Source organism: Perca flavescens, chromosome 7, assembly GCF_004354835.1.
Source record: "Perca flavescens isolate YP-PL-M2 chromosome 7, PFLA_1.0, whole genome shotgun sequence".
In the NCBI taxonomy this organism is placed as follows: Eukaryota; Metazoa; Chordata; class Actinopteri; order Perciformes; family Percidae; genus Perca; species Perca flavescens.
The window spans coordinates 8,149,228-8,173,467 of record NC_041337.1 but is presented as its reverse complement, the minus strand read 5'-3'; the positions used below and the strand labels follow the sequence as shown (position 1 = coordinate 8,173,467).

Genomic DNA, 24,240 nt, shown 5'->3' with positions numbered 1-24,240 from the left:
CAGAGCATTCTGATGAAGGAAAGTAAAAATAAAGGCTTAAATGTCAACTTAAAGCTATATTTCAACTCTGTTTGAGGCTGCTATTTAAAGCCATATTGTAAGTCTAATTCAGGCTGCTCTAAAAACCAAACCTCCAAATTAGCCAGACTGATTTCACCCCACGGTGATAGGATACACATCCCTTAATGTCCCTGTGCGTTTTCAGAGCATTCTGATGAAGGAAAGTAAAAATAAAGGCTTAAATGTCAACTTAAAGCTATATTTCAACTCTGTTTGAGGCTGCTATTTAAAGCCATATTGTAAGTCTTATTCAGGCTGCTCTAAAAACCAAACCTCCATATTAGCCAGACTGATTTCACCCACCCCAGGGTGATAGGATACATCCCTTAATGTCCCTGTGTGTTTTCAGAGCATTCTGATGAAGGAAAGTAAAAATAAAGGCTTAAATGTCAACTTAAAGCTATATTTCAACTCTGTTTGAGGCTGCTATTTAAAGCCATATTGTAAGGCTTATTCGGGCAGCTATAAAAACCAAACCTCCAGATTAGCCAGACTGATTTCAACCCAGGGTGATAGGATACACATCCCTTAATGTCCCTGTGCGTTTTCCTGAGCATTCTGATGAAGGAAAGTAAAAATAAAGGCTTAAATGTCAACTTAAAGCTATATTTCAACTCTGTTTGAGGCTGCTATTTAAAGCCATATTGTAAGTCTTATTCAGGCTGCTCTAAAAGCCAAACCTCCATATTAGCCAGACTCATTTCACCCCAGGGTGATAGGATACACATCCCTTAATGTCCCTGTGTGTTTTCAGAGCATTCTGATGAAGGAAAGTAAAAATAAAGGCTTAAATGTCAACTTAAAGCTATATTTCAACTCTGTTTGAGGCTGCTATTTAAAGCCATATTGTAAGTCTTATTCAGGCTGCTCTAAAAACCAAACCTCCATATTAGCCAGACTGATTTCAACCCAGGGTGATAGGATACACATCCCTTAATGTCCCTGTGCGTTTTCAGAGCATTCTGATGAAGGAAAGTAAAAATAAAGGCTTAAATGTCAACTTAAAGCTATATTTCAACTCTGTTTGAGGCTGCTATTTAAAGCCATATTGTAAGTCTAATTCAGGCTGCTCTAAAAACCAAACCTCCAAATTAGCCAGACTGATTTCACCCCACGGTGATAGGATACACATCCCTTAATGTCCCTGTGCGTTTTCAGAGCATTCTGATGAAGGAAAGTAAAAATAAAGGCTTAAATGTCAACTTAAAGCTATATTTCAACTCTGTTTGAGGCTGCTATTTAAAGCCATATTGTAAGTCTTATTCAGGCTGCTCTAAAAACCAAACCTCCATATTAGCCAGACTGATTTCAACCCAGGGTGATAGGATACACATCCCTTAATGTCCCTGTATTTTTTCAGAGCATTCTGATGAAGGAAAGTAAAAATAAAGGCTTAAATGTCAACTTAAAGCTATATTTCAACTCTGTTTGAGGCTGCTATTTAAAGCCATATTGTAAGTCTTATTCAGGCTGCTCTAAAAACCAAACCTCCATATTAGCCAGACTCATTTCACCCCAGGGTGATAGGATACACATCCCTTAATGTCCCTGTGCATTTTTTCATTCTGATGAAGGTGTAAAAATAAAGGCTTAAATGTCAACTTAAAGCTATATTTCAACTCTGTTTGATGCTATTTAAAGCCATATTGTAAGTCTTATTCAGGCTGCTCTAAAACCAAACCTCCAAATTAGCCAGACTGATTTCCCCAGGGTGATAGGATACACATTCTGATGAAGCATTCTGATGAAGGAAAAAATAAAGGCTTAAATGTCAACTTAAAGCTATATTTCAACTCTGTTTGAGGCTGCTATTTAAAGCCATATTGTAAGTCTAATTCAGGCTGCTCTAAAAACCAAACCTCCAAATTAGCCAGACTGATTTCACCCCACGGTGATAGGATACACATCCCTTAATGTCCCTGTGCGTTTTCAGAGCATTCTGATGAAGGAAAGTAAAAATAAAGGCTTAAATGTCAACTTAAAGCTATATTTCAACTCTGTTTGAGGCTGCTATTTAAAGCCATATTGTAAGTCTTATTCAGGCTGCTCTAAAAACCAAACCTCCATATTAGCCAGACTCATTTCACCCCAGGGTGATAGGATACACATCCCTTAATGTCCCTGTGCATTTTCAGAGCATTCTGATGAAGGAAAGTAAAAATAAAGGCTTAAATGTCAACTTAAAGCTATATTTCAACTCTGTTTGAGGCTGCTATTTAAAGCCATATTGTAAGTCTTATTCAGGCTGCTCTAAAAACCAAACCTCCAAATTAGCCAGACTGATTTCACCCCACGGTGATAGGATACACATCCCTTAATGTCCCTGTGCGTTTTCAGAGCATTCTGATGAAGGAAAGTAAAAATAAAGGCTTAAATGTCAACTTAAAGCTATATTTCAACTCTGTTTGAGGCTGCTATTTAAAGCCATATTGTAAGTCTTATTCAGGCTGCTCTAAAAACCAAACCTCCATATTAGCCAGACTGATTTCACCCCAGGGTGATAGGATACACATCCCTTAATGTCCCTGTGCGTTTTCAGAGCATTCTGATGAAGGAAAGTAAAAATAAAGGCTTAAATGTCAACTTAAAGCTATATTTCAACTCTGTTTGAGGCTGCTATTTAAAGCCATATTGTAAGTCTTATTCAGGCTGCTCTAAAAACCAAACCTCCAAATTAGCCAGACTGATTTCACCCCAGGGTGATAGGATACACATCCCTTAATGTCCCTGTGCATTTTCAGAGCATTCTGATGAAGGAAAGTAAAAATAAAGGCTTAAATGTCAACTTAAAGCTATATTTCAACTCTGTTTGAGGCTGCTATTTAAAGCCATATTGTAAGTCTTATTCAGGCTGCTCTAAAAACCAAACCTCCAATTAGCCAGACTCATTTCACCCCAGGGTGATAGTATACACATCCCTTAATGTCCCTGTGTTTTTTCAGAGCATTCCGATGAAGTAAAAATAAAGGCTTAAATGTCAACTTAAAGCTATATTTCAACTCTGTTTGAGGCTGCTATTTAAAGCCATATTGTAAGTCTTATTCAGGCTGCTCTAAAAGCCAAACCTCCATATTAGCCAGACTCATTTCACCCCAGGGTGATAGGATACACATCCCTTAATGTCCCTGTGTATTTTCGGAGCATTCTGATGAAGGAATGTAAAAATAAAGGTTTAAATGTCAACTTAAAGCTATATTTCAACTCTGTTTGAGGCTGCTATTTAAAGCCATATTGTAAGTCTAATTCAGGCTGCTCTAAAAACCAAACCTCCAAATTAGCCAGACTGATTTCACCCCACGGTGATAGGATACACATCCCTTAATGTCCCTGTGCGTTTTCAGAGCATTCTGATGAAGGAAAGTAAAAATAAAGGCTTAAATGTCAACTTAAAGCTATATTTCAACTCTGTTTGAGGCTGCTATTTAAAGCCATATTGTAAGTCTTATTCAGGCTGCTCTAAAAACCAAACCTCCATATTAGCCAGACTGATTTCACCCCAGGGTGATAGGATACACATCCCTTAATGTCCCTGTGCGTTTTCAGAGCATTCTGATGAAGGAAGGAAAGTAAAAAATAAAGGCTTAAATGTCAACTTAAAGCTATATTTCAACTCTGTTTGAGGCTGCTATTTAAAGCCATATTGTAAGTCTTATTCAGGCTGCTCTAAAAACCAAACCTCCAGATTAGCCAGACTGATTTCAACCCAGGGTGATAGGATACACATCCCTTAATGTCCCTGTGCGTTTTCAGAGCATTCTGATGAAGGAAAGTAAAAATAAAGGCTTAAATGTCAACTTAAAGCTATATTTCAACTCTGTTTGAGGCTGCTATTTAAAGCCATATTGTAAGGCTTATTCAGGCTGCTATAAAAACCAAACCTCCAGATTAGCCAGACTGTTTTCCACCCAGGGTGATAGGATACACATCCCTTAATGTCCCTGTGCGTTTTCAGAGCATTCTGATGAAGGAAAGTAAAAATAAAGGCTTAAATGTCAACTTAAAGCTATATTTCAACTCTGTTTGAGGCTGCTATTTAAAGCCATATTGTAAGTCTTATTCAGGCTGCTCTAAAAACCAAACCTCCATATTAGCCAGACTGATTTCAACCCAGGGTGATAGGATACACATCCCTTAATGTCCCTGTGCGTTTTCAGAGCATTCTGATGAAGGAAAGTAAAAATAAAGGCTTAAATGTCAACTTAAAGCTATATTTCAACTCTGTTTGAGGCTGCTATTTAAAGCCATATTGTAAGTCTTATTCAGGCTGCTCTAAAAACCAAACCTCCATATTAGCCAGACTCATTTCACCCCAGGGTGATAGGATACACATCCCTTAATGTCCCTGTGTATTTTCGGAGCATTCTGATGAAGGAAAGTAAAAATAAAGGCTTAAATGTCAACTTAAAGCTATATTTCAACTCTGTTTGAGGCTGCTATTTAAAGCCATATTGTAAGTCTTATTCAGGCTGCTCTAAAAACCAAACCTCCATATTAGCCAGACTCATTTCACCCCAGGGTGATAGTATACACATCCTTCAATGTCCCTGTGCATTTTCAGAGCATTCTGATGAAGGAAAGTAAAAATAAAGGCTTAAATGTCAACTTAAAGCTATATTTCAACTCTGTTTGAGGCTGCTATTTAAAGCCATATTGTAAGGCTTATTCGGGCAGCTATAAAAACCAAACCTCCAGATTAGCCAGACTGATTTCAACCCAGGGTGATAGGATACACATCCCTTAATGTCCCTGTGCGTTTTCAGAGCATTCTGATGAAAAGTAAAAATAAAGGCTTAAATGTCAACTTAAAGCTATATTTCAACTCTGTTTGAGGCTGCTATTTAAAGCCATATTGTAAGTCTTATTCAGGCTGCTCTAAAAACCAAACCTCCAAATTAGCCAGACTGATTTCACCCCACGGTGATAGGATACACATCCCTTAATGTCCCTGTGCGTTTTCAGAGCATTCTGATGAAGGAAAGTAAAAATAAAGGCTTAAATGTCAACTTAAAGCTATATTTCAACTCTGTTTGAGGCTGCTATTTAAAGCCATATTGTAAGTCTTATTCAGGCTGCTCTAAAAGCCAAACCTCCATATTAGCCAGACTCATTTCACCCCAGGGTGATAGGATACACATCCCTTAATGTCCCTGTGTATTTTCGGAGCATTCTGATGAAGGAATGTAAAAATAAAGGTTTAAATGTCAACTTAAAGCTATATTTCAACTCTGTTTGAGGCTGCTATTTAAAGCCATATTGTAAGTCTAATTCAGGCTGCTCTAAAAACCAAACCTCCAAATTAGCCAGACTGATTTCACCCCACGGTGATAGGATACACAGTTCTGTTGGCACTCCAACCACCTTGTAGAGGACTGGTGACCAAATGTCCTGAATCTTCTGACGACCTTGGCAGTGATGGTCCTTTAAGTAGACCAACTGTCCCTCTCTGAAGCCAGGGTCGCATGCATATTGATTATGATGTTGCTGGCGGTACTCTGCTGCTTATTCCAGATTTCTCTGGGCCAGATTTTGTGCCAACTCATCCCAAGAGCTGGTTGTTGCTTCAGATGTTTCTGCCCCCAAGAGAAAATCCACCAGAAGCTGGGATGTTACCCCGAACAGTAGGAGATATGGGAAATGACCTGTAGAACAATGAGTGGAGGTGTTGTATGCCCACACCAGCTGAGAGATGTATTTTGGCCACACTCGCTTCTTTTCAGGGGGAAGAGATCTGAGCAGGTCATGGAGTATCCTGTTAAACCTCTCACACTGGCCGTTTCCTTGTGGGTGGTATGGTGTGGTCCTGGATTTCTGAATCCCGTATAGTTGGCAGAGTTGTTGGATAAGGGCACTCTCAAAATTTCTCCCCTGGTCAGAGTGTATCCTTTTGGGCACCCCGAACCGGTTGAACCAGCTGTCCACCAGGATCTTCACTACAGTAACAGCACTTTGATCCTTAGTTGGCACGGCCTTGTACTTAGAAAAGACATGAGTCATGACCAACATATTCTCTCTTTGTCCTGTTGCAGGTTCCAGCAGAGTGAAGTCAATGGCGAGTACCTCCTGGTAGGTTTTCACCTTCGGCTGGACAGCCTTGGACAGCACACAACGCTGGCAGTTTTGACAGTGCCTTTCTATTTCTGCTCCCATCCCTGGCAAGTAACATCTTTGTCTCGCTAGGTCAGTGGTCCGTCGCACCCCTTGGTGCCCACGTTGGTCATGAAGACTGTTTAACAGTTTTTGATGGAGGCATGGAGGCAAAAGCAGCTGAGCATACGGCTCACCATGTGGGGCAGTTACACGTCTATAGAGCAGGGCCGCCCTTCTCCAGAATGCGGTCCCACTGTGTAAGTAGACGCTGGACCTCCTTCGGCAGTTGTGACCGCTGTTCCTTGTTTAGGGGCTTTTATTCTCTCCAGAAAACAAGAACAACTTTTAGAGTTAGGTCAGTTCTCTGCAGGTTTGCCAGTTCAACCCCAGATCGACTTGGAAAAACTGCAATTTGCTGCTGTGTCAACACCTCAGATTCCTCTGGATAATGCTGGATGGCTGAGTGCTCCCAGTCTGTTGGTCAGGCTCCTAACATTCTGCCTGGCCACTGTACTGCCGGGAGAGAGAGTCAGCGTTACCATTGTTCCTTCCAGGTCGATAATGCACAGTGAAATCAAAAGCCGCTAGTTGGGCTGCCCATTGTTGTTCAGTGGCGCCCAGCTTGAGGTTCTGAAAAGTACAATCTCATTAGTGCACCCTAGATCTCCCTTGTGTTTGGCAAAGATGTGATTATACCTCTCCAGTAACTCGTTCGCCTGTTTTTCTTCTACAGGGGAAAGTCCTGGCCAGTCTAGATCTGCGATAGTGTCTGAGATGGTGACAGGGCGCCCCTCTGCAGCCTGTGCGCTTACTACGGTCACCTGGGCCACCTCCTCACTCCCTTTCTTAAAACACAACTGCTCTTCCTCATGCAACATTCCCAAAACCTGTTTTCTGTTAGGTACATAAGCCACACCATTGTTGACGGTCACAAAAGAGGGGGACAACAACAGGCCAGGAGCAAGATCTGAGCCACCGGGCTCCAACAGCATTGTGGTGGGTGGGGTGTATGGAACTTTTGGGCAGGTAACCTTAACAAACTTAACTGACCCAGCTGGAACAAACTCCCCGGCCCTTTCAAAGACACGGACACGACCCTCTGGAACGCATGGACAAACCTCTATCCTGTGACAGTGGCGGAGCGCTTGCTCCCAACCTGCCTCTGCCTGAATGGCAGACAAGGAGGCGAATAAGGCATCCCCTTGCTCAGCAAACAGCTCTTTGTAGCATTCTATGATTACATTCATTTCCAATAGCCCTGGAACAATGTGTTGCTGTGATGTACAGGGAGTGTCTTTCACAACCAAAACACCACGACCTGGAATCTTTTTACCCAGCACTTGGATGTCCAACTCTAGATATCCTACATAGGGGATGTCTAAACCATTTGCTACCTTCAAAGCCAACCACCCACATGATTGAAGTTTCGGGGCACCCCAGTGCTGGAACACTTCTTTGAAGAGTGACTCAGTAATGGTGGTAACCATAGAACCTGTATCTAGTAGACATTTCACCCTTGCCCCACCCATCTCCACCTCAACTATAGGGCATCTACCCTACCCTGAGAGGTAAGGGGCTAATGACTGAACCTGGTGAGCTTTTTATCACTTCCTGATTGACAGGTCACATGACCACATGCACAAATCAGCTGGTTTCCCACACTATCGACAGTAATCTGACATGTATAGCAATCAAGATTCCCCTTTAATCTCAAAATTGTTGAACAACATGTTTCCTCAGATTTTAGTGGCTGTGTCACAGGTGATACCCAATCAGCAGAGACGTGTCTGTAAACTTGTGGTAATAATAAGGCAGAGCGCTTGAGCACACAACAGGGTGTTCAATGCACCCCCTTTTCAAAACGTGTTGCTACGTTTTGTCAGGGCGGAACGTGGCCCTGTTAAGAGGTCTGATCAGACACGTTAACTTAAAACACTTGTGTAGCTGTTCAGGACCTTTAATGCTATAGAGGGTAGTTTTTGTCGCCCCCATGAGGAATTCTAAGTAATAACAAGTCAGCGCATGATACCAGCCTTCCATGATCGCACACCACCCCCACCCCTCCTCCACACAGTTACTAGTAGCCAAAGAGGACACCGAGGATTAAAAAAACATGATGGACTCTTCAGAAGAGGTGATTATCTTTGCTTGATTTTCTGCACGCGAAAAATCAATGGTTTGGGCGTAACGTGCAATAAACCAATCAGAGTTTCATCTCACATTCCCTTTAAGAGCAGGCGCGCTTGTTCCATGGCGGATTGCTATTATGATGGCGGATTTGCCTGGCGCACGCCAGCGAGAGCTGTCTGGGATGTGGCAAAGTAAATGCCCGTCTTGATCGGGTGGCGATGTTGCTGCGGCCTCTCGGGCGCATCTCCTCAAGTCTGGAGAGGTTTGCTGCAGCCATGGAGCATGGGCCTCCAAACGCACCACCTGCTCCTGTTGTGCCCCTTCCTCCTCCCTCCACTCCATCTCCGTCCAACCGCTCCATCAGGAGCGCATCGCGCATTACTCCCGGACCAGATCCCGCCGTAGTTCAACATCACGTCTCCTTAAGTCCTCTAATATTTCCTCATTTATGTCATCAGCACATCCATGATTCATGGAAATGTTGTGTAAATCACAACAAGCCACAAAGAATGCTGCGACTTTTTGAGGACTGTACTGTAAAGTGCCTCCTGAACTATCCAAACACCTGAAGCGCATTTTCAGTAATATTTTTCCTTGTAATTATGTATGGTTTGCAAAAATGGGAACTGCTGCGTCCATTTAGATGAGAGAAGTGTGTGCGCATTGTGCACACGCTACATTATGGCCAAGCATGCGCCTCTAAAATAGCATCTGAATAATGCGCTACTGACCTTAGACTAGCGCCACTGACTTTAGACCAGGTTTTTCCTGGTCAGTGGCGGAATTGTTTTCTGAAACTGCAAAATAGCACCAAGTAACGTTTGCGCCTGAACACGCCTCCTCTTTTCGCTGAACCGCCCCCCGGAGCGCAAATACATTCCCTATTTTACCAACATGCGTCTGTGGAGGGAAAAGTCCGCTGTGCGCAGGGTGAAAAATAGGAATGATACATGCGTCGGTGTACAAAGGCAATTGCGCTCAGTGCAAGATAGGGCCCCCTAAGCGTAACTCTCGCCAAAATGCAACCCAGGGTCTTTTTGTGAATGTACCCTAATCAAACTTTAGTTTAAAAGCATAACTAGGACAGAAACGCTACTTTTAAGATTTACCGTATTTTTGTTTTTTGGTGAAATGGCCTTTTGAAGTGCTAGGGGCACTACTATGATCGCATCAAAATCGTTATTTTTAAAACACTAAGAAAAGTCGACACAACATGAACTTTGCTCCAAGTATCACCAATGGCTCTACACATGACCTCGAGCATTGAGAACATTCTTTGTGTACACAGAGTTTACTAAAAAGAAAGGTTTTGAACGACTCACTGTAGCTGTTGGTTTTTTCCGCTCACCACCATCTTGCCAGTCAAAAAGAGTTGATCTCCGAATGCGAATGAACGGACTCCGTAGGAGGAAATGTCATTCTTATATGAGGCTCCTTTTTCAACTACAAGATCAATATTGTTCTTCACTACCGACAAAACAATGAATAATCCGTGCATTTATATGGAACTAAGCTTTAGGAGCTTTCCATCTTTACTCTCCTCCCTGTTAAGTTGCATTCGGAGATCGACTCTTTTGGACTGGCGAGATCGCAGCGACCGGAAACAACAACTGCTAAAGTGAGAATTTCAAAACCTTTTTTTGTAAACTCTGTGTACACAAACAATGTTCTCAATGCTCGAGTTCATGTGTAGAGCCCCTGGTGATATTTCGAGCAAGGTTTCATGTTGTGTTGAGCCTTCTTTGTGTTTTAAAAATAGCAATTTTGATGCGATCATAGTAGTGTCCCTAGTACTCCCATTCAAAAGGCCATTTGACCGAAAACGAAAATACGGTAAATCGTAAAAGTGGCCTTTCCGTCCTAATTATGCTTTTATACAAACGTTTGACTCGGGCACATCCACAAAAAGACCCTAGGTTGCATTTTGGCGAGAGTTACACTTTAATTAGCCTTGTATCAATTAATTGGTAATGGTAATGGCTTGGATGTAACGGACGTTCGTTATTATAAAATAGTTACGCACTACGTTACGTTACGCTTTGACAGGATGTAATTCAGTCCTGCTATATCACCACCAGATGAAGCCACTGAGCAACTTTCAAATCATTTATTCATAGATCTATTATTTCATCATGTTAATTTATTTAATTTTACATTAGTTGATTGGAGTATGAAGGCTTTTTTAAAATAACGTTGAGAATTATTGATGTTTCAAGTCATATTATGCCCTTGTGTTGGAACATCAACCTGCACAGTAATAAATCCAGATAGTGAAGACAAGAAACTAAGCTCCAGTGATTTTATTACTAACTTTTTCAGTTACACTTATTCTCAGGTCTTGTTTCTTGCCTTGAGAAAGACCAAGTGTGGTAATAAAATCCTTCATTGCCATGAGCAGCAGCCAGGCTTCGCTGTGCATTCAGCAGAAACTCTTGCTGACATCATCATAGGTGTTGTATCTAAGAGAGAGTAGAGTAGATGTGGTCTGGATCCCTGGAGGCTGGATCCAGACTCTGGTAGGTGGAATCTGCACGGGTGGAGAGTGGAGGGCAGCTCTTATAGAGGTCAATCTGAACACAAAAATACAGTCAAAATACAGTAACAGCAACTTAACCACACCGAAATACTGTGACAGCCTGCCTGGAAATGTATTTTTGGGACGTGAAAGCAGAAGTTTCCAAAATGCAAAAGGTTTGTCCATGAGAGGGAAACAGAAGCTGTGTATTTATCTGTATTTTGGTGGAACAATGAGTGTTTGGGTCAGGGTTAATGGTTAGTAGGTAATGAGTGTTTGGAACATACTGAGTAAAGAGAGAAGTGGACTATGCTGCTGTGGTTTGAGAGGTTTTTGTTGAAACTTTGATACTTCTTTCCTCTGTTAAAGAGGTCACTATTTGAATTCATTACAGCTGTTGTGACACCCAGCTGACCACAGCTGTTCTCAGTGAAGATCAAACTATCTCATATCGGATGTTTTTAGCACAGTGGAATAAGCTGCACATTTAATATTCACTCTGATGTTGGCTTGGTTTTCATCTTGAACAAGTTATGAAAAAAATATTGGTTCTTTAGAGCAGTGTATGCAATGTACCCCCTTTGAACAGTTTTTTTAAGCCATGTATCCCCCAACCAGCTTGAATCATTTTTGGTAGAAAAAAAGTCTATATAAAGAGGAACAATACAGCGATGTCAGCGATAGATTTACTACACAACAGCCTTGTACCTGGAAACATTGAAATGCTGACGAAAAAAGGCCACAAAAATTAAATAAATGACAAAATCTTGGAAAAAGACGGTAGAAAGAATGAAGTATGGCAAGAATATGTTCGAAAATAATAATAAAAACTTCAAAAAAAAAGACAGTAGAAAAAAGTAAGGAATAAAGGCAAGAATAGGTCAAAACAAGGGACAAAACCTTCAAAAAAAGGAGACAAACTTAGGACCCCAAGGGCTACACGTACCCCCATTTGAGAAAGACTGCTCTAGTCTAGAGGATCCATGTTCCACTATGTTTACCAGCCTCTAACTGTGTCTGTCTGCTGTTTGTTTCATTCAGGTGGACAGAAACATATCTCCAAATGGATCATCATGTTGATTTATAACTGCTGGATTAAAAACAAAAAATTTAAAATAAAACTGAGTGCTGATAATGAATGTCCAAGGGGTGTTCACAACTTGTTGAGACTTGAGACCCCAGGCTAAAAAACATGTATCTATTTCAGACTTTAGTGAGAGCATCACTACACAAATAAAATGTTTAAAGATGCTAAATATTCACACCTTTCCACTCTGAGCCTCTCAGACAACATGTACTTACTTTATTTATTACTGTTGGTAGTGCACATGCACATACTTGAATTTAACATCTTGGATTGTAGTTTTATAGAACATGTTTTGCAACATGTGAGATTGAACTGCTGTGTTTCCTTTCCTTCTCACAGTGCATCAGCAGCCATATTAAAAGCTAACAGTGAGAGTTTACAAAGATCGATGAGTTAGAGAAAGTCACCTCAGTCCTGGTGATGTCTGTGTTTCCTCTCTGGTTTGAACCTGAGGAACAGACAAAGTATTTCTCTCTATCTGGAATGAGTAATTATTAAAATGGTGCAGATAATGTTGAAAGATAACTCACCATCAGAGTGATCTTTTTGTAGAAAAACAGCAGAACAACAGCCAGCACCACCACCACCACAGGGACACACACACCCAAAACCAGGGGGAGATCTGGAGGAGAGATGACAGGAGAGGAGAGAGAGAGAGAGAGAGAGAGAGAGAGAGAGAGAGAGAGAGAGAGAGAGAGAGAGAGAGAGAGAGAGACCAACAGTAAATCAAAAGAGCTGCATGGACACCAAGGTGGCTGCAACAAGTATTATTAACCCCCATAAATGAAATAGCCTGACGCTGTCTGGTAAACATCACCATGGCAACAACACTGATGCATTAACAATATAAACTCCACTCCAGTGTTGTAGTACTCAAGACAAAGAACGGACCAGAGACCCTTTTTAATTGTCTCGGTCTGGTTTTGGAATGGACCGCATTCTTACTCGGTTTTGTATCGGTCTCGTTTAACAACACTCTGGATTTTATTTCAAGACCAGTCAAGACCCCAACTGCAAGGATATTGCTACATTGCCTGTGTATTGTCTGATTTAAGTGTTAATATCATTACTGTGATTGGGTGTAATACTTCCTGCTTCAAATGCAACCAATAACTTGACTCATTTCTAATTTAAAACTTGCTACTGTTAACCCCTTTTCATCGGCCCCTTTAACACTCACTCCAAATAAAGTTAATATATATATATAACAGGAGATGACAGGAGAAGATGTTGTCTGTGATGTCATCAGTGTGGAGGCCGATGAAGGTGTGAAGCTTAAACTCTGTGATGTCATCAGTGTGGAGGCTGATGAAGGTGTGGAGCTTAAACTCTGATGTCATCAGTGTGGAGGCTGATGGGACTGATGGTGAAGAAGGTCTGAGAGGAGAGGTTGGAGCTGTGAAACATTAAAAACACAATCAAACAGTCAGATAGTGATTGTAGAGTTCCAAAGAAGTGGTGATGATCAGATGCTCCCTGCAGAGAACTCTGTGCTAACATCCATGTGTTTTAATCCCACAGCTAAATGCAGAAGGTCATCAATGGGTTTGGTGCAACAAGATTCCAATCAGCTGCAGTGTGGGACCGTCTGAGTTTATCACATATTTTACACATCAACTGTTAAAGGAGCATTTATCAGAGTTCACAATGATGAAAATATACAGCTCTAAATACAACTGTTAGACTAAACATGTTGAGTTATTTGAAACATCAGCAGCTGTCAGTGAACAGTTAATAACATGACTCTCAGTAGAAACTCACCATCTGTAACTTGGATCTCAATCTCCTGGTATGGTGGCAAAGATCTGTCCAAACCACATCTGTACCGTACTGAGTCAAACTGAGTCAGGTTTCCGATGCTCACATACAGAATTGTGTCAAATGGTGAAATCTTTTTATAAGTAATGCTGTATCTGCCTCTCTGAGCTGTGTCCTCTTCTGTGTCAATGAGAATGTCTCCATCTTTACATTCGAGCATCCAACTGTGATGTCTCCTCCTTCAGTTCCTGTATACTTGGGAATTTCTGCATTGATGAGACCAATGTTTCCATCCCGCAGTGCTGTTGAAAAGATGAAAAATCAATAGTTACTATCTTTCTTTTCAATACTTTGAGAGAGTCACAGTGAGAGCTGCTTATTTCACACAGAAATTGGATTAAATTTAGATTCTGTCAACAAAGATTCAGATTATGATGTCTTACTCCACGATATTATTTCAGTTGGATTAACTATGATTAATGTTAATATTTGAAAAAGATTTGTGCAAATGTTGGGCAAATAAAAAAAAATTAAAATAAAAAAGACTCAACTCTGCAGTTTAGTGCAAAGAGGTACGTTCAGAAAGAGGTACGTTAGACCGGACTGCCCACCGGGATCAGCCTGATCATCTGACTGAACTGACATTTTGTTTCCCTTTAGTCATTCAGAGTGGACCCACCAAAAAAACTTAAACATAAGCCTATAAGATATACATGTTTTTGTGTGTGTTTTCTTTCGTTTTACCACTTCCCAAGAGAAATTAGAGTTCTCATTGCCTCTCTGCTTGTGAAATGAGGTTTTGCATTTGTTGCTAATCAAAAAAGAACTATAAATCTATGGAACTAGTACAGAGGAACAATAGTTGTTTGCAGATTGTTGTCAGGCTACAAAAACATTTATTTGAATGTATTGAGGAGATAATTTGTACTTTTAATGAACCACATTGTAAAGGAACTCATTATGAAACTCTGAACATCCTGTTACGATGAGACAAAACACAGTCCACTCGTGAGAAACTGTTACCCTTCTGCTGTTGAACTGACCGACTGAAGAACTATTATAGAAGTAAGAGTAAAAAGACACAGAATGATAGAACTAGAAGCTGAGTTTACTCACTGAGGAAGAAGAAGCAGATCAGAGACTGACAGACGTTCATGTTGGAGGATCTGATGGTTTAACGCTGCCTCTCTTTCTTCTTCACTGGTAAACCAGGAACTGTTCACTTCTCTACAGAGTGATTCCTCATAATGTCATGTTTTTGGTCTACGCCAAAACCATCCTTATAACTCATTTGTGTAATTTTTTAATAAACCAATTGAAAAAATCTCCCAGTTTAACCTGTTTTAACCGCCACCGGAGTTACTGCAGTCAACTTTCAACCACCCGCTCTGCTGAAAAGGCAAAGTAAAGAAAGACTGAAGCAGAAACAGAATCGGATTGTTGTGCTCACATAGATATGTGTTATATAATTTTTTATACCTACATATGTGTTCACCAGGGGCGTAGGTTTTGTTTCCACATTGGGCGGGGGGGCACATGATAACGGCGGACCTCTGGGCGCCATGCTCCACGAAATGTTGAGCTTTTAACAAATAATTCAGAAAAAAACGAAAGTAAAAAAAATAACTAAAGATATATAATAAGATATAAGAAATATAAAGAAAGATTGATAAAAAGAAAGATAGATTTTATCTTTTACGTTCCAGTTGTTTTTCTTTAAACCCTAATGTATCAAAGTAGACAATTCTCGTTGGTTTGGAGTCCCCTTATCGGTTATTTTTACCGACAAAGGGGGACAAATCTACCTCTTCTAACTGTCTAAATAGGAAAGTAGGATCTACTTAAGACAGCTCTTTTAAATGTAAGTACATTTTTTTTATTCCACTGTTAACAGTGTCATAGTTTTGCTCTATAAATAAAGCTTTCACATCTTTCTGTTGTAACACCACAATGAGGAAGCGACTAACTGTGAAAGAGACACCTTATGTCGTTTTGATCTCGTTTTAAATCATGGCACTGATCGAGCTTGTGACTGCCTGCAAGATGTATATAAATTATTTTAACAAACAGAGAACTTTGTGGCTGCAGTCATGTGTTAAAAAGAGCAGAATTGAGATACAAGAAAGAAACAACTTTATACAAACTATACATCTCTGATTGGCCTGTTTTCTCAGCTTTAAATCTAAACTGTAACTTTGCTTTACACAGGATTTTAAAAGATTTTTTTAGGTCAAAATTCCTCGTCTTGTCAAAGGGGCTTCACAGCAACTTCGTCAGGAAACAACTCATACTCAACAAGTTCACATAACACTTCCATATCATAATCATAATTATTATGATTGTAATATAACACTACACTTTATAAAGCAAAGTCTTTACAAGGTTGAGCCAGCGATAAAACACTTCAGGACTGCAGTGAGGGGAATAAAAACCAGACAATAAAAGGTAACACTTTACTTGAAGGTATCTACATAAGAGTGACATGACACTGTCATGACACAGTCATGACACATGAACCCTAACCATAACTTATCACAAAAACCGAATGACACTTACTTAAAAGAAGCGTTATGTCATAAACGTTTATGACTGTTTATGATGTTTATGACACGTACTTATGTAGATACCTTCAAGTAAAGTGTAACCCAATAAAACAATAATATGAGATAAAAAACAATACAAAACATTGCAAAAACAAACTACCATTCATCACCATCATCATCACCCACCATCATCATCATCACCCACCATCATCATCATCATCATCATCACCCACCATCATCATCATCACCACCATCATATTGTGGGCGTATAAAGCTATAAACTGTGAAACCACAGAGAGGAGGAGAGAAATCACACGGAGCAACTTCCTGAATGATCACACACTAACTGGTAGAGTGAAGTGATAAAAACATTTCTCCTGCATTTTGGTGATTTTTCTTCATCAGGATTAAATTCAGAATGAACATCCAGCATGTTGTGCTCCTCTGCTTCTTATCAGGTGAGCACCGATTGTCTGTCTGCTGGGTGCAATGTTTGTGTTTAAAGCCCTGCTTGATCTCACCCCGTGCTAAACGACAGAACTTTTCTTACATTGGATTAGTTTAGATAGACTGTGTTGATCCGTAATCGGGACGTTTCAGTGCTATACAGCAGCAAAATATCCGACACACAGCACACAGAGAATATACGAGAACAACTATTCAAAAAGTGGCGAATACAAATTTACAACCTACTTAAACAGTATTTATAAAGTTGTAAGGATAAACTATGTTTGTGCAAGTTGCACTTAGGGTAGTATTGCGATGTATATAAGTTGTATCAGTGAAGAAGTGTTGAAAAGTGTTATTGCCTGTGAAAGGAATAATTTGATTGACTATGATTTAGATTATGACTTCCTATACAGTACAGCCAGGCCAAATTTCTTGGAGACAGGTCCCTCTCAGTAGCAGAACCAAAAAATCCCTGAAATAGTCTCCCTCCCTCTAAATATAAGATGTACAGAACCATGTACATGTGTACACAATGTACACATACAAGGAATTTGACTGCGATCTTAGGTTGCTCTCAGCCTCTCAATGCACCTAAGTTACAACACAGAACAGTTTAGAGGAAGACAAAAATAGACCTACAGCTAAAACATGGACAACCAAGCTGCACAAAACATAGAACTATACAAGTAGGTGTACATGCAGTATAAGCAATGACCAACAGCAAGTCTACATATAAGTCTTTCTGAGGAAAGAATGTACATAGAGTGTGAGTAATGTTTTAAGGCAGAACCTATCCTTTATCATCTAAATAAACAAAAATAAAGTTGCACAAAAAAAAGACACTTCTGCAACTACTTTTGAACGTGTTAAAAATAAAAAGATAAAAGATAAATAAGAACATGTACATGTAACCAGGTTCTAATCAGCCTTCAACATTTACCTGCAAAAAAAAAAATATACTCAAGGTCTGGGATCACTACTTCAATACTTTTTTAGTAATGTCCTGGTTCGAGGGATAAACACCAGATAGATATCAAATACACTGACACTTAACACTAAAAGACCTTACTGGTGAGATAGTAGAAATGAAAATCCAAACTCAGGCCTGAAGTTCAGAGTCCAGCCCGCTGTCCACCACGCTCTCTCCTGCTACGGCTAGCAGAATGGAAGTACACGGCTCCTCTGTCGCACCCGTGCTGTCTCTCACCATCCACCACACAGTCCCACACTATGTCAACAGAAAAGTTTTCAGACACCACCATCAAAAAAAAATAAATCACTTTTCAGGATGCCCTTTCCTTCTTTTTCTTTCAGAGCTAATGTTCACGTTTCTCCCTCTGCAACAGGTTAAGGAAAAGAACGACACCAGCGCTGCGCAGCTGCCATCTTAATTATGTTTAGATCAGACTACAGCAATATACACAGGCACATCATGAGCTAAAAATCTAAACTCAGCACGTCAGATATAATTTTACATTGGCCACATAAGTTGTAAATCTTAACTAATAATATGCATAAACATTATAAACAGTTTTAGAAAATACTTTGATATTAAAAACAAGACCCACTCTTCCTTCAGAACTATCGCTAGTAGTGTCTCTCTCATTTCAACTGTAGCCTACGGTAACATCGTAGTTTTAAACTTGTACAGGATAACAGTTAGGAATAAACACGGTATATGAGCTTACCTATGTCAACAGAAACGTTTTCAGACACCACCATCAAAAAAAATAAATCACTTTTCAGGATGCCCTTTCCTTCTTTTTCTTTCAGAGCTAATGTTCTCGTTTCTCCCTCTGCAACAGGTTAAGGAAAGAACGACACCAGCGCTGCGCAGCTGCCATCTAGGGGGCATTACCGCAAAGTGTTTGCCACCGCTGAAAAGTGTTGACAATTAAGATGACTGCGTTAAAACAAAGTGGCATAACCTGAGCCATTTGTGACGGATTAAATGAAAATAGGAAACTCATACTTTGTGTTTTTCATGTATTATGTCTGAAGGAATATTTTAGCTTCAGTTCAAATTAGCTTGGATCAATGTACAAAATGTCCTATTATGGTGACAAATATTGATCAGATAATCATATCATCCCTGATAAAATTTTAAACAACCAGCCAATTTGGGGTGGGTTACATCCATTTCAAGCAAAATAAACTAAATACTCAGCAAACATAAAGAAAAAAAACTTTTCTGGTCCTACCCCTTTTTCTACTTCAGTACTTGTATAGAAACAATTTAATTATTCACTTATTTATATATGTATACATACACATGCATGTATATATAGATACTTACACACACATATACACAAATGCATACACTACTACACACATAGAGTACATATATACATTTTTTTTCTTTTCCAGCTATCACCTACTAGGCTTGCTTTGGCAGTACTGCCACTGCAGATACTGTACAAGTACAAGTACTGCATGTGAAAAGTTAAATGTAATGTCTGCTTCTCTGTGAAGTGATGGATTAGCTCTCATTAAAGCTAAAGTCTGTTTAGCAAGTCGTGATCACCAGTGTTGACTGCTCGTCTTTTCAACAGCTGTGTGTGACGGAAACACGCTTACCCCCACTGAGGGGAGCAGCATCAGAGTCGCCTGCTCCTTCAGCATCTCTGGAAGAAGAAAGTTCCTCTGTAAGGACGAATGTAAAGACAAAGACATTCTCATTGCTACAGAAGGAGACGCAGCTCACAGTGGCCGATACAGCATCTTGTATGAAGGAGGATCCTTTCCGGTATCTGAGACAGTTCTGTATGTGAGCATCACGCAGCTGGCCAAGTCTGACTCGGGACGGTACAGGTGTGGTTTGGAAAGAACTTTTTGGCCTGATTCATACTGGCCGTTTGAGATCAGAGTTACAGATGGTGAGTTTATACGCAGACGCTTTGCATGTTGGGTTCATTCCAAGGGCTCAACTTATGGTTTAACATTGGGGTTGAGTCTCATTTCTGAGCAAAATTGACATTTTGAGCATATCAACACAAAATTTCCTGCATTTTTCTGCAACATTTTATAGTCCAAATGTCTATTTATGTAAAGGAAATTATAATTTTAGGTTTTTAGGGTGGGTTGTACATGCCAGTTTTGATTAAATTACACGTATGGTTCATTCAGTGAATTCCAGCATTGTTGAGAAAAATTTACAATGTTGCAAATCAATGCTCACTGGGAAATGAAACTGACTGCACAGTATCCAGGTGGCATGTATAAAAACTGCCTTGTTTAAAGTATATAATAATAATAACTTTATTTTTGAAGCACCTTTTCACCACAACTATTCATTCTAGCATCTTTTTGAGCCCTCCTCACATGAGGGCCCTGGGTACTCAGTCCCATTTCCACCCCAAGTCCGATACCCCTGCACATGTGTAACCGCGAGTAAAGTAGCGTATGTTTTTAACCCAAACCACCATCTATTTCTAAACTTAACCAAGTAGTGTTGGTGTCAAAACCTAACCAAACTGCAACCGTTTCACAACATGTTTAAAATCGCCACTGTTACGTTCTCTGGTTCAGATATGAAGTTGTATTTCCTGCCGCCACTACGGGCGCTACTTATGAAACACTCTCGATATCCTCATATGGTTTGGAGGACTTGTTGAAAGGCAGCACATACAAATCACATATCGTCACCTTCCTAAAATAATGGCCTAAGTCATTTTTTGACAAAAATTATTTTCTTGCCTAAATCATCTCCTCATGGTGCAGGTCACCTTTGGTGAAATTGCCTACATCCTCAGTTGAATAGGTCATGTGATTCTACACCTTTAGTATAATGGCCTATGTCATGTAAGAGTGTGACTTAGGCGGTTTTATTTTGCCTAAGTCAAAAGACAATGTGACTTAGGCAATTTTACAAGTTTTTCAAAATGGCAGCTGCTTCAAGAAGAACAAAATTCTACCACTCTATCACTGAAGTTATTTCCATGATTCAGGGCTTGTCCCCAATTGGTAAGTGATGAGGTTTCTGTGCATGCACACACTTTAAAATTGCCTAAGTCACAAAGGAATTTATTCCTCTTATGTTGCATAATTGACAGACATTGTTATTAATATGTCAATAGTCATCTATTGTTATAACATTTTTGAGTGAAATTATTAATAAATATATATTCAGTATTTGGGTTAGGGTCAGATTTTTGTGTTTTCTGAAAAACCTGAAAAAATAACTTAAGCCATTATTTTAGGAAGGTGACGATATCACACATCACATACATTATTGTAGTAGTGAAAAAAGAAGGTGGGACATCTTCAAAGGACAGTAAAAATTACAAAGTAATACATGAAATTAACAGGTGACAGGGAAAGAAAGATGATAAAAAAGACAGCATCACATTTAAGCCAGTCTATAAAAATGTGTTTTAAGAAGTGATTGTAACAGAAGCCAGTGATTCAGCGAGCCTTAACTGTAGTACAGTGATTGTCTCGTTTCATTTCCATTTTTTGGCATCTGCAGGAAAGTTTTCACAGTTCTGACAGCTGCTGATGCTTTAAATATCCGGACACGTTTAGATTAACAAACATATTCAGCGCTGCACATTTTCATTGGTGTAAATGAAGAAAGAAAATGCTCATTTATGAACTAATATGAACTACTGTGCATAAATGATCAGTATCAATTAGGGCTGTGAATCGATTAAAAAAAATTAACTAATTAATCGCACAATTTGCTGTAATTAATCGCGATTAATCGCTTTTTTTAAAATTGAGACTGAAGCTTGTAGTAATGGATATTTAAATGCTAAATCACTTAACTTTGCAAATATGAAGAAAAAACAAACAAGAAAAGGTTCTGCTAAGTTCAGAATGTTAATCTTTCAGAACAACAGCAGCAACAATTTGGCTTATTTAGTACTGCTGAAACGGCTAGAAACTGTCTGACTTGAGAGCAGATTTTTGTCACCACCCCCAATATTAGCCACATACCTAATATACCATATTCTGAATAATATAGATAGATAGATAGATAGATAGATAGATAGATAGATAGATAGATAGATAGAGATAGAGAATATAAATTACAATCTAGGCCAGGGGTCGGCAACCTTAGGCACGCGTGCCACCATGGGCACGCGGCACCTTAACCAATGGCACGCTGGCAATATATGTGCAAGAGAATTATTGATGTGTTGAAATCATGGCTCAAAAATCATCCGCATGCCAAATTACAACGTTCACAGTTGCCGACCTCATAGGTGCCGAAAAATACTGAGCTCCCACGTGTGCCAGACTGCCAGTTCATTTTTATATTAATTTAATATTAAACATTGCAGGTGGTGCTAAGTGGAGCGTCTGTCATAGTGTGATTGGTCATGTCGGTGGCATTGATTTATAATTTCCCACGAAGCTGATTAAACTTCTCATCTCCAATCCTATCTGTGAGAAGTGGCGCTGTCCTGAGTTGAAAGAGAGCTTCTACGGCGTGTGTGTTCGTGTCGGTCGCTGTCCATTTCCTAAAGTTCTGAAATGCAAACATTTTTGACTACTTTTTTTTTTTTTTTTTTTAAAGGGTGTGCGCGTGTGAGCACCCACGGAGGAAAACATAAATCGGCGCCTGTTATTTACGGTAGTTTGATTGACTCATATCTCTGACTGGGAACAATACAAAGAGGATTACCAACTGCAGCTGGGGCAGATGAACTAACGTCTTGTTACTGTAAGGAGGCTACAATTAAACGTTCGTGAGTTAAAAGCCAAAACTTATCAGTGCACTCACCTGTGTAGACCGGCATCAACATGTAGAAAGCGATAGTTCAATCTGCTCAGTCCACTCTTGTCCATTGCGCTGTTTTACGCAAACACAGCTCTACTCTGCAAATAGCGAATTTTTACAAAACAAGCTAAAGCAAAAGCTGTTGGTTTGTAGTCTGTTTTTGTATCTTAGTTTTTAGGGATCTTGAAATTTGGACAAATTCTTATAAACTTAAGCTGTCTGAAGAAACCATCCTCTCCGCTGGAGCGGTAAATATGGATGCATTATAAGACCAAAACAAATACACGTGGCTACTTAATATGCACGTGAATGAAGCAATCGTTATGTTCGTGTTCTTCATTCTTGATAATGATGCTGGTTGTGTTATTATTTTGCCACAGCATCGTTTCATTGAAAATGAGACATACAGGACCTGCTTATCAGTCCATTCATCATTAAAGCTGGGCTTTTCCACAACTTTTCGCTTCAGGCTCTTTGACAGTGATATTTTTGTCAGCCCATTTTCCACCAATCAGGACTGCATACTAAAACCATGTTTCCATAATGATGATGATAATAATAATAATAATAATAATAATAATAATAATAATAATAATAATAATATACAATAATAATAATTACAAGGTCCTGATTATTACAGATTCCCTGGATATTACATTTTGATGTGATTTCATAAAAAAAAAATTATGTTAACATGGCACACTAATAAACAAGACATTTTGAAAAGGGCACTTCATATCAAAAAAGGTTGCCGACCCCTGATCTAGGCAGTACTTAATATAAATATTATAATATACATAGTGTTTAATCTGAATGACTAAGCAAAGCACATATATCTAAACACAGAAATGCACATCAATATTAATGTTACACATTAAACCAGTAACCCAAAACCACAAAGGTGTATGTTGGCCTAAAGTGAAAACAGTGAGTGTAGTTTTAGATAGCGACGCTGTGCACAGCAATCCATTACCAATGTAAAGCGATTGACTACATTTCCCTTCCAGCACCGCAACCAGGAAGTAGCTTGTGTGACAGTGAGACGCACCAATTTCAAACATTTACTGGAATATAGTCACGGATACTATCGAGTCGACAGCGCTAAACATCAGACCGCAAATAAGGTTTTATCAGCGTGACCAACGTAACAGTTATCAAGCAAACAAATCGCGCACGTACACATCGGCAGCACAGCAGTAGCGCAACAGACAAACAAACTTAAACCGCAGCTCAATGTAGCGAAACAGCAGCTTACCGGTGGCGCATCTCTCCTGACGAGACAACATGTCGGGACTAGTACTCGATCCCGTTTATAGCCCGTGCTCATTCATTTCTGGATTCTAACACATCGTCTTTTTTCTCTTTTGGGATCTTACTGGTCCATGTTTCAACTCTTGACTGGACGGTACTTCAATCAGGTAAGTCCCTCCCACCTATTAACCTGCGGTACATTGCTGTTGAACACCCGTGACGTAGTGAATGCTACAAATACAGAGTAGCGCCGCCTGCTGTTATGGAGACGTATTACGTTTCTCAGCCGCCACATGAAGTAAACAAACACAGCTGCGTTAATTTCGTTAATTTTATTTAACGAGTTAAATATTAAAAAATGAACGCAAAAATTAACGCGTTAATTTTGACAGCCCTAGTATCAATATGTGTATGCGATCCACAGCTCCAAAGACTTTCTGTGAGGCCATGAAGCAGCCTGAACAGCAGCAGAGTGAAACAACAGCTGCAGTGCTCAGCGGTAACGGTTCAAACCTGCAGAGCTGAAACTCTGTCTGTCCTCCTACCAATCAATGTCTTTGTTTGTCTGCTCTATCCTCAACGCAACTGGAATATTAACACGTTAAATGTGATATTTGAATCTATTAAAAGTGTT

The 24,240-nt window shown here is 39.7% G+C and overlaps 1 protein-coding gene across 3 annotated transcripts; it reads right to left on the bottom strand.

Annotated features, from left to right (window-relative positions):
• Positions 1-10,613: 10,613 nt before the first annotated feature.
• Positions 10,614-23,776, bottom strand: LOC114559161 (uncharacterized). 3 transcript variants are annotated; one of them, XM_028583654.1, is made up of 7 exons: positions 15,121-15,188; positions 14,754-15,025; positions 13,641-13,939; positions 13,060-13,275; positions 12,410-12,501; positions 12,287-12,327; positions 10,614-10,847 (listed from the first exon to the last, which is right to left on the bottom strand). In XM_028583654.1, exons 3-7 carry the CDS (start codon positions 13,855-13,857, stop codon positions 10,697-10,699), a joined length of 717 nt encoding a protein of 238 aa, XP_028439455.1. In that variant the 5' UTR covers positions 13,858-13,939; positions 14,754-15,025; positions 15,121-15,188; the 3' UTR covers positions 10,614-10,696. The 3 variants fall into 3 exon arrangements, with proteins under 3 accessions (XP_028439455.1, XP_028439456.1, XP_028439457.1); XM_028583655.1 differs by lacking the exons at positions 14,754-15,025; positions 15,121-15,188 and adding an exon at positions 23,611-23,776; XM_028583656.1 differs by lacking the exons at positions 13,641-13,939; positions 14,754-15,025; positions 15,121-15,188 and adding an exon at positions 23,611-23,776.
• Between the last annotated feature and the right edge of the window lie 464 nt (positions 23,777-24,240).